At 42.1% G+C, this 10687-nt stretch overlaps 1 protein-coding gene across 2 annotated transcripts; it reads right to left on the bottom strand.

The window, feature by feature from the left end:
- Nucleotides 1–246: 246 nt before the first annotated feature.
- Nucleotides 247–10017, bottom strand: SPX (spexin hormone). Of its 2 annotated transcripts, XM_060194483.1 has the most exons (6): nt 9322–10017; nt 8843–8923; nt 8261–8318; nt 7702–7764; nt 6172–6255; nt 247–2287 (listed from the first exon to the last, which is right to left on the bottom strand). In XM_060194483.1, exons 1-6 carry the CDS (start codon nt 9331–9333, stop codon nt 2229–2231), a joined length of 357 nt encoding a protein of 118 aa, XP_060050466.1. In that variant the 5' UTR covers nt 9334–10017; the 3' UTR covers nt 247–2228. The 2 variants fall into 2 exon arrangements, with proteins under 2 accessions (XP_060050466.1, XP_007517949.1); XM_007517887.3 differs by lacking the exon at nt 9322–10017 and having other exon boundaries at nt 8843–8929.
- Between the last annotated feature and the right edge of the window lie 670 nt (nt 10018–10687).

Raw genomic sequence — 10687 nt, 5'->3', positions numbered from 1 at the left:
AGTGAGAGGTCACCTGGTGACTCTGACAGTGGCTCTGTAGACTCTGGGCGGTAGGCTCCAGAGGGAAAGTGGGGCAGGGAACTAGATCTGTGCTGAGGGTGGTGGATGTGCACTGGAGGGAGAAATTCCAAAGTTTGAAAAAAAAACCTGAACAATCTATCATCACTTATTTACTTCAATTTGGAAAAAGACAGAAATAAAGATAATTGCAAAGAAAGCCCGAATAAAAAATGGAACACTTTAACACACTGGACACAGGAGTCTTTATGTAACTGCTGATCATTAACATATCTGTGCAACAGAAACATATTCAAGGAATACAAGTGCTTCCCCAACTTTGAGTTTGTATTACATTAACAGCTATTGGGCCTGTAAGCAGCCAGTTGTAGTGAGCAGTCTGTTTGAGATTGTTCTAGTTAGCGTAGAAAGAATTTGATCAAAAGATGGATTTTCAAAGTGTTATTGGGATAGGTATGATATTTAAGTAGCCATTTTGCATGAGCATATACCAGATGAGGAAATAATTCTCAATAAATTGAACACATATGCTGCCTAGAAAATCCATTTTAAAAGCATGTCACAATTAATGACAGGTGTCTATTACATGCCATCTGTTTTTTTCTGTAATGCTATATTATCTGTTTAAAAATTTGTTTTATTGTTATCTTTATTAAATTATTGGATAGAGACAGAAATCGAGTAGGAAGGGCAAGATTGAAGGGACAACAGATTGAGAGTGCTTTACCACTTGCAAAGCTTTTCCCCGGCAGGTGGGTACTGGGGGCTAGAATCTAGGCCCTTGCACATTATATCATGTGCATTCAACCAAGTGTGCCACCACCCACCCCATGCTATCTTGCCTTCTCAGTAGAGATCTTGTCACATTACCTTGAATGTATTGTTTCATTAGTGATTACAGAACAAGACACCGGTAACTATTACAAACAGGGTTTTGATAACAACACAGTAAGATTGTAATTACAACATACAGAGACATTATAAGACATTCTTTAGTTACTAAGTAATGGTTATATGCTACAAACATTTCTCTTAGAACATTTATCAACAGCAGTCAGTCAGTTCAAAAACAATGTTTATATTCCAAATATGGGTGTTTTTAGGCTTGCTATGTGTATGCATATCAGTGTGTGTATGTATGTTTTCCCTTTCAATCATTAAACCCTAGTTGAGTCTGAAAAGGAGTAAATCAGGCACATTATCATGCGTTTATATTCTGAGGGTGCCTTTGCCATGCTTTTATGCCACACAATGCCTGGAGTTCTATTCAAATCAAAGTACTCTTTTTTTTTTCCCCTTGGTCATGTAAATGAGTCACTTCTGAAAAACTGGTTTGCTCTCTCTGTAAACAGGTGCAGAATGTGTTTCCATCTGCTAATTCCCCACAAACTTATAGGTACATATTTCTAAAGTGAATTTAGGGAAGGTCCCCCAAAAGAGCTCAAGTTGTGGGGTATTCCCAACTGAGGAACCTTCCTTATATGTGGACAGTTCTCTAACACCACACCGAGATGGTGCTAGAACCACAGTGCTTTTTTCCCAGTCACTCTGTTTCTGCTGCCCTTTTTTTCTTTCGTCTGCAAGCTCCTCTTCCCTCTCTCCTGCTCCTCTTGCAGGGTCCACAATGGGGGACAGACTCCTTAGTCTCACTTCCGCTCTGACCTCCCTGACCTTCCACTCTCCACTCTGACTTCCTTGTTCACCTCGCTCTTCCTCCCTCCTTCCAGCCCTCCCCCTCCCCCCGCCCAACTTAATCTCTTCTGGACCAACTGTTAAAGGAACACTCTACTCTTTCCCATCATCCTTTGCTTTCCCCTCACCTTTTTGAAGACTGGGAATGGGGAGGAGAGTGAGGTTGGCTACTGAGTGGTCAGACAATGCAAGTGGGTAGCAGAATAAAATAATAATGATGGTGAAATAGACCAAGACAAGCAACTGTAACAAAAGGAAAGAGCACAGTAAAGAGTCTTTAGCCTTGCCAGATAGGCTATATAATCCAAGGTGATCTAAATAAGAGAGGATGCATACAAGAAGACACTGATATTCTCATGTAAGAATGCTACCTTACTTTTGCTGCTGGAAAAAAAGCAAACTAGTTTTGTTTGTTCCTAAGATTACAATTGACGTTAAAGGGGTCCCACAGATTTTTATTTACAAGGTGTATGTTTTCAGCCAGAACAGAACTATTATTGAATGGAATTCGGTGTATTTCACCAGTTTAGCAGACTGTCTCCCAGGAGCCTTGTTTGATCAAAGTTTTCTTCTCCAGCTGTAAAGGGGTGGGGGAGGAGGCACACAGAATAAATACATATTGTATTTTAAAAGAAGAAAAGATCAGGCAAAGAGAAAAACAGGAAGAAATAACCAGCCCCCTAAGCTATGCTATCTCATGTACTAGGCTGATGAAATCCCTCAGATTGGATTTTGATTGATTCAGCTTTAGTTCCTCGCCCCACCCCCCACATTCTTGGAACACATTGCAGATTCAGTCTGAATCTCCATAATGGTTGCAGCTATAGTGTGGTATGTTTGGTAGAAATCTGAAAATACGAAATGTGCTTCTCTGAGTTATGTCTCAAGTGTAAATACTCAGCATTAGAATCATTTTTTTAATCCAGGGAAGTCTGGCCGGCATCCTGATGACACCTGGAACCTGGTGACTGAAAAGAGAGTTAACATACAAAGCCAAACAAATTGTTGAGCAATCATGGACCCAAAGCTTGGAAAAGTGGAGAGGAAGTATTAGGGAGGTACTCACTGCAAACTCTAGTATACTTCTGCTTTCTTACTTTGGTGCCATACTCCAAACTCAGTCAAACTCAGCCGGCCAGACTTCCCTGGACTGAAGAACCCACCAATATGTCCTGGAGCTCAGCTTCCCCAGAGACCCACCCTACTAGGGAAAGAGAGAGGCAGACTGGGAGTATGGACCGACCAGTCAACGCCCATGTTCAGCGAGGAAGCAATTACAGAAGCCAGACCTTCTACCTTTTGCAACCCACAATGACCCTGGGTCCATGCTCCCAGAGGGATAGAGAATGGGAAAGCTATCGGGGGAGGGGGTGGGATATGGAGATTGGGTGGTGGGAATTGTGTGGAGTTGTACCCCTCCTACCCTATGGTTTTGTTAATTAATCCTTTCTTAAAAAAAAAAAAAAAAAGAATCATTTTTTTACATCAAGGTTTTCTATTTCCTACTCCAAAGACTCTTACTTCATAAAGATGACACTGGCACATTTTTGCATCTTTTATTCACTCAGAGAGCAGTCTAGGGAGGAAATGAAATAAAGAGGACACCTGTCAACTGGACAGGATTGCAAAACATGAGAGTATGAACCATCATAGGTGGAGTCAGAACAGCAGTCCAGTGACAACAGGTTCTTGGATATTTAAAAAATGAACAGAAAAGGAGTCACAGATATAGTGACATTGGCAGTATAATACATTCATGCCTGAGGCACCAGAGGTCCCAGGTTCAATCCCTGGCAGTACCACATGCCAGAGTTGATTGGTGCTCTGGGGGAAAAGAAACATAGCTAGTATTAAACACACACACACACACACACACACACACACACACACACACACACACACACACACACACGGTGGGAGAAGTTCTACAACTGAGTTCCAGTCCTGACCCTACAAAGCCATAGCTTTGAAGCCATGATATTTGCCTTCTGCTCTATCCCCACCACCAACACTGCTGGCACTCATGTGGGTGGCCTCACAACAGAGGTAGCTGCTGGCTTTCCAGTCACTGATTCAAGGGATCCAAGTGATGCAGAAGGAAACGCCAGGAGAAATTCAGGTGTGAACTTCCAGTCCTAACTCTACAAAGCCATAGCTTTGAAGCCATGATATTTACCTTCTGCTCTATCCCCACCACCAACACGACCCAGATAATTGCAGGCTCAAAGTACAGATGCTTTCCCCATGAGCAAGCACATCAGAGCTCTGAGTCAGCAGCCTGTCACCACCCTACCAATTACAAGAGCTTCCTTCCTTCCTTCCTTCCTTCCTTCCTTCCTTCCTTCCTTCCTTTCTTTCTTCTTTCTTTCTCTCTCTCTCTCTCTCCCTTCCTTCCTTCCTTTCCTCCCTCCCTCTCTCCCTTCTTTCTTTTCTTCTCCCTATCAACAATAGGACTTTAACACTCTGAGCTTCTTTTTTAGACAGAGGGAAAAGACACCACAGCATTAAAGTTTCCTCCAGTGTGGTGGGGGCGTGGCTTGAACCTGAGTCCAGTGCAAGAGAAAGCATGCACACTGTCCAGGTGAGCTATTTTGCTAGCCCCAGCATTGTATTAAACCACCTTTTCAATTCAAGTCACATCACACATATAGATAGCATGGTCACTATTTTTTCTGATTGGAATTTCAGGTCTGTTTAATATACTCCAATGACCTCTACTGTTAATAATACTGACAGTTACATACCTGCTTCATTGAATTGTCACAGCAGCCCTGAACATGGACGTTATTATTCCATTGTGCAGGGCCACCCCACTGGTGAAGCCACAGTAGCAGCATGATTTGAAGCCAGACCCACTATGCTCCAAGGCCCTGGCTAGTCTGTTAGCAATGGGCTTTAATTTCACCAGCACTTCTCATGGTGTATGGGCAGAGGACCTCCATTTGAAGATTGCACCAAAGCCTGCTACAGAAGAAGCTGGTATAGAGGAATGAGCATAGCAAAAATGACTCAAACTTAGAATCAGGACTGGCCCATAACTGTCAAGGTCAACTAGCAAAATGGGTGTGATGATAAGTTTAAAAGGGTTGGGTTCCCCATCATCTCATTGGGTTCAATCTGTTAGTGAGAAGCTGAGCTTGTGGTTATTAAATCCTCTTCTGGCTTCAGATTTTTTAAGCTATAAAATAAGGAAATTGTAGGCCCAGGAGGCCCGGGAGGTGGGGCGGGGGTGGAGGGGCAGACTTGCAAGACTGAGTTACATAGTGCAATCCCTGGCATCGCATATGCAGAGAGAGGCTTTGACGCTCGAGCTCTCTCCTTAATACATATATTTTATAAAACAGTGAAACTGATTGGTGAGCTTTTTCGGCTCTAGAATTTGAAGATAAATGAAAATTACAGTACATTTTACAGACTGTGAGACTCCAGTGAGAATCCCCAGTTTCACCAAAGAAGTGTTCTTATGTTCATAGGAATCTACTCAATGAGAAATATACTGATCTTCAGCTCCCAACTTCTGCACCCCAAAAACAACTGTGGTCCATACTTCCAGGAATAAAGGATAGGGAAAAAAAGATCAAAGTCCCATTTGAATCCCAAGTCCATCAGGACCCAAAGCATTTGTCACCAGGAATCTTGTTTTTGTACCATCATAGGAAGGGAAGTGAATCTGGAAAACACCAGAGGAAGCCAGGCACTGTTTCCCTTATCAGAGAGAAGAGGAAAAAAAAGAAAGGAAGGACATTCAGAAGTAGTAGTCCATGTAGGGGTGACTTAGAAAGTGAAGGCAGGAATGTAGAAAAAAAAAAAAGAACACAAACAGCAAAAATACAGATATAGTTATAAAGTCAACCCATATTGTGACCTTGGGAGAACTACTGCAGTGTACAATGGAGGGGATTGGAATTATGCCCCTATTATTCAGTGAATCAATATTAAATCACTAATAATAATAATAATAAAGAAATATACTGATCTTTAAGTAGTATGCAAGCATCACTGTGAATAGGTGGGTGGGGAACTTTAATTGAAAAAAATAAATCTTTTTATTTTCTCCCTCCAGGGTTATTGCTGAGGCTCTGTGCCTATGAATCCACTGCTCCTGGAGGCCAATTTTTCCTTTTTGTTGCCCTTGTGTATAGTTGCTATTGTTGTTATTGTTGTTGTTGGATAGGATGGAGAGAAATTGAGAGAGGATGAGAAGACGGGGGATGGGGGGAGAAAGACAGACATCTGCAGATGTGCTTCCCTGCCTGTAAAGCGACCCCCCTGCAGGCGGGGAGCTAGGAGCTTCAACCAGGATCCTTACGCCCGCCCTTGTGCTTTGTGCCATGTGTGCTACCACTCAGCCCTCACAAAAAATAAATCTTTATTTAAAAACAATTGTTGTACTCAATTTAGATTCTCAACAGTAATCAAAGCTGCTCTGTCCTGCAGTTACAGTGATCACTATACATGTACCTTCCTGTGGTTTCTGCAAGGAAGTCAGCAACAGAGACACTGCCTCTGGGAGAGTCAGTTGTTGGGGATTTGGGCTCCGTCTGTCTGGAGAAACAGAAACATAAAGAGTCTATTAGCTTTAAAATCCTGATGAACATGATGGCAGGGACCTAGTGGGGGCTGTACTATTATGAGGAAGACTGGGAAATGTTATGCATGTACAAACTATTGTGTTTACTCTTGACTATAAAACAGTAATCCCCCAATAAAGAAAAATCTCCAAACCAAAAAAAAAAAATCTTGATGAAAATAAATTTCATTCCAGTATGGCCTAAAAATAGAAAGGGGGGAAAAAAAAACCCTCTGTGAAATATCTGATCTCTCCACAAAAGGCTTTTAACAGGAAAGATTGATTTTCATCAAACACCTTTCCACTTTGCTGGGACCTGAGTTACTAATGGTCACGTGGTGTTTAGGTTGTGTGCGAGAGAAAAGAATTTAAACCACAGTGGAGAGTTTAAGCTATGTACAACTAGTAAATTTCATGAAAGCACAGAGGACTCAAACCAAGAGCTCAATGAAAATGTCTCCCTTCAGAGCTCACATGGGATGTGGGGACGAGAAAGATCAGAGGCGACCCTCCCTGAAGTCTGGACCATGCTCTCCACTCCTTCCAAAGCAGTGTGAGCAGGCAGGGAGGGCCATACTGTAGGTCAGTAAGGAGGCACAGGACACACATGAGGCCCCAGAGACTGTTTTTTTTTTCTTCTCTTATTGATATGCCTTTAATAAAGAGCAGTTTGAGATGATAGGTGTTCTTAGCCACAGGAAAGGCAATCATTTGGTGGGAAGACTGCAGTAGTCATTGTTATTTTTAATCTAAGTTGCCAGATGAGAAAAAACATCCTGATTTAAAATAAACCTGACTTTTAAAATTGGGGAGCAAGTGAAATGGGACTGCCAACTTTGCCCACCTAAAGTAAATGCACTTCATTACTCCAAAAGCTTAAAAAGGGGGAATATGTTAACCATTTATTGTATGCTCACTATAGTGTTTGGTCTTTTCTAAAATAAGTGTATTTTACCTTGTATCTCTAGCATTTCAATTTTGAATATGTAACTAACTGACTTGTATTATTACTTTTCAATGCAATGATGGGAAGGTTTTCCATGTCCACACTTAAAAACTATTAATGATTTTAAGCCATTTGCTAGTAATGTAATGGAGGCAGTTTTTTTTTTCCCTTGTTCTTTCTGGAAAGGTGTGGGGGAGGGCAAGCTGCTATTTTGGTAAGAACAGTGGCAACTGCAATAACTAGCAGCAATAATTGCATTTTAAAAGTCTTGTCCTAAGGGGGGAGAAGGCATGTTTGTTGAAGCCTGCTTCCCTGCTAAGAGATGTACCCCTCTTTCTCTTAGTAACTCCTGTGGAGGGGATGTCTTGACACTGAGCTCAGACATGCTGGAAGACCAGCCCCACTGGCTGCCCCTCAGGGCTTTCATTCGGGTAGCTCTCCTGCTTGACCAACCCAGGTCCCCAGACCCACTCACCAGGTGGAGGGCGGTCAGAGAGGTCCTTCCGTCGGCTCTGGTTGGAGATGAAACGGCGGCCCTCTGCAAAGGGGAAACTAGGGTTCAGGATTCACCCATCCCAGAAGGTCTGGGTTAAACCTCAGTCCCCAGGAGGGGTGGGGGAGCTGGTGGGGAGGGTGGGGGTACTGAGGGTGGCAGGGGACTCCCTGAGATCTGAGACAGGTGCCAGGAAGCAAGCCAATTCTGCTTGCTTGAGCAACAGTGAGAAACAGTACCTGTGTACAAATCAGTGCACCCCAGTTCCCACCCACCCCACACCCCATGCTCAAGAGCCCCCAGCTGCCCCCAGCAATGGGCCTGCCTGGCTAGTGGATTTTGGCACAGAAGTGACCTTCCAGACTCAGGGCAGTGCTTCCCTTTAAACTGTCCACTCTCTGCCCCCAGTCGACCCTCTCTTTTTTGATTAAGAAGTTCAGGAGTACCTCAAGCTTGGCTCAGGCCTCTCCCCTCATGCATGCCCCTATCTCCAAAGAGATTCTCCTGAGGCTGCAGGAAAAGCAAAGGACTGAGAACTTACGTGCACCCTTCAGGTAGAGCATGGCCTGAGGAGTCCAGTTCCTTCGGTCAAAGAGTCTCTGTAGCCCGGGAGCAGAGAAAAAGGAGTTAGAGACACACTGCAGCTCTGTTCTGTTAGGAAAAGGAGAAAGAGAGGGAGGTAGGGAGGGGAGAGAAGAAAGGAGTGAATAGAAAGGGGTGGGAGTGGGAGAGAAAGGAAGAAAAAGGAGAAAGGGAGAAAAGGAAAAAGAAAGGCAGGAGGCAGCAAAGGGGAGGAAAGAAGAGAGATAGTCTACCCAAGAGATCCATTTAAACATTTTTTCATTGGTGATTTAATAGTGGTTTACAAAGTTATAAAGTTATAGCAGTAGAGTTACCACACTCACCACCAAAGTTCTGTGCTCTCCCCTCCACCCTGCTTTCCTTCCCCCATTATCCGTTTTGGTCTTACAAAGTCTTAAAAGTTTTTAGCAAGTGCATAAGTGCATGTGTTTCAATTCTCTCTATTCCACATACATGCAAAACCATCATTGGGTAGTTGTCTTTCACCTTTTTTTATCCAAAGCCCCATTTTTTTTTTTTTTTTTTTTTGCATTTGATTTACCTGAGGAGCACTACTGGAATTCCCCAGGAAAGAAAACACCAGGCAAAGAGCTAAGGCTGCAGCTGCCAGTTTTCTGAATCCCTGCATGAGAAGATTAATTAGAGGATCATTTCAGTGCCTCTAGGATATTCCACTGGACACCTGGACAATTGCAATCCCTTAGTTTTTGCAGAATTCTGTTTTTCATATTCAGTATGCAGGGGGTCCCCCAATCAACCTTATAATTAATCCACAAAACTTGTCATTAAAAAAAAAATTTAGAAGTCCACACACACACATTTCTGATATATTAGCTGAGCTTAGTGAGTTTAATAAGCGATTTTTTCATTGCAAATAAAATATTTCCTGTGTTTTAAGAGAACACTGTTTAAAGCTTGTTTAAGCCTCTTTAACACACAATTATCGTAAGGTAGGTAGAAAACTAGAACACATCTCATAAAATCACTAAGATATCTCATGAAAACGAGAACTTTACTTACCTTCATGTTCATCCCTCTCCAAAACCTTCAGTAACCAGAACTTTGTCTAGGAGTTTTCCAGGCTTGTTCTGAAGTGGGGCTTTTAAAATCTTAGTGTCACAGACCCCATCGGATCTTCCATCCAGTTAGGGAGTCCATAGGGACTTGTTGTCAGTCTTCAAGATTGAAAGGATCTGGCAGACACCTCCAGGGAGATTCAGTTGCAGGAAGAGAGGGATGATTGATGGGTGGACATCACCGTTGAAACACTGATTACATTAGCCAAGAGGCCCTCTTTATCATCATTTCTTTCCCCAAATGCCTTATTATTCTTGTTTATATTCTACTACTGTTTAAGAAAACAATCAGTAGCCCCAGGAAGTATCAAAACTAAGTGAGTAAATTCAGGAGACCAGCCTTGAGTAACAGCTATCAAGTAATTGTTGATGACTAAAGATGAATCACTTGAGAACAAGCGAAAAAGGTCAGGGAACCTCAATGGAATTTGACATCAGTCTTTCTGCATTATCCATTCAATGATTTAACAAAATATTTATGAAAACTCCTCTATGTCTCCACTCCTCTGACAGTTCAAGGACACTGCTATGCATTAAAAAGACAGGCTATTTTGACCAAACTTTTCTTTTAGGTAGGAGAGAAACACTCTAATCTGGTTCACTGATAAATTAAGGAGTTAGAGTGTTTTATTTTTTTATTTTTGGTAGTAAATACAAGCGATAAAAAAATAGATGAACAAATGGAATATGAGATAAATATTATATTTTTGGCTTAAAGACAGGGTGATCAAGGAGACATTATTTATTGAAACTGAAGAAACTTTAGAAAGGAGAGTGGTTCGGGAGGTGGTACAGTGGATATAGCACTGGACTCTCAAGCATGAGGTCCTGAGTTCAATCCATGGTAGTATGTGTACTAGAATGTCTGGTTCTTTCTCTTTCCTCCTAGCCCTCTCACTAACAAATAAATAAAATATTAAAAAAAACAAAAGTAAGAAAGAAGAAATTAAGAGTTGTCTTTGACACATTAAATTGCATATTTGACATCCTGACAGAAATGTGGAAAAGACAGTTGGAAATGTCAAACACTATAGAACTCAGCAAGGGAGCCACCAACCTGTAGCTTTCTTGGTTTTCCTTTTTGATGCAGGAATGCTTTCATTTAAGAATTCTAACAGTATTTATTGTATTTTCTTCTGGGTTTCCCTGCCATGGGGTAACTTTTTTAGATAGAAACAGAGAAGGAGAGAGGAATGAATGAACACCATAACATCAGAGCTTCCCTGGTTGTTGTAGAACTTCCATTTAGTGTACAGGGGACTTGAACCTGGGTCACATGCATGACTCAGGAGAGGCTCACCTGAGTAGGC

Source organism: Erinaceus europaeus, chromosome 7, assembly GCF_950295315.1.
Source record: "Erinaceus europaeus chromosome 7, mEriEur2.1, whole genome shotgun sequence".
Lineage (NCBI taxonomy): Eukaryota > Metazoa > Chordata > Mammalia > Eulipotyphla > Erinaceidae > Erinaceus > Erinaceus europaeus.
Note: the sequence above shows the minus strand (reverse complement) of the source record. Positions and strands in the feature narration are given on the sequence as shown.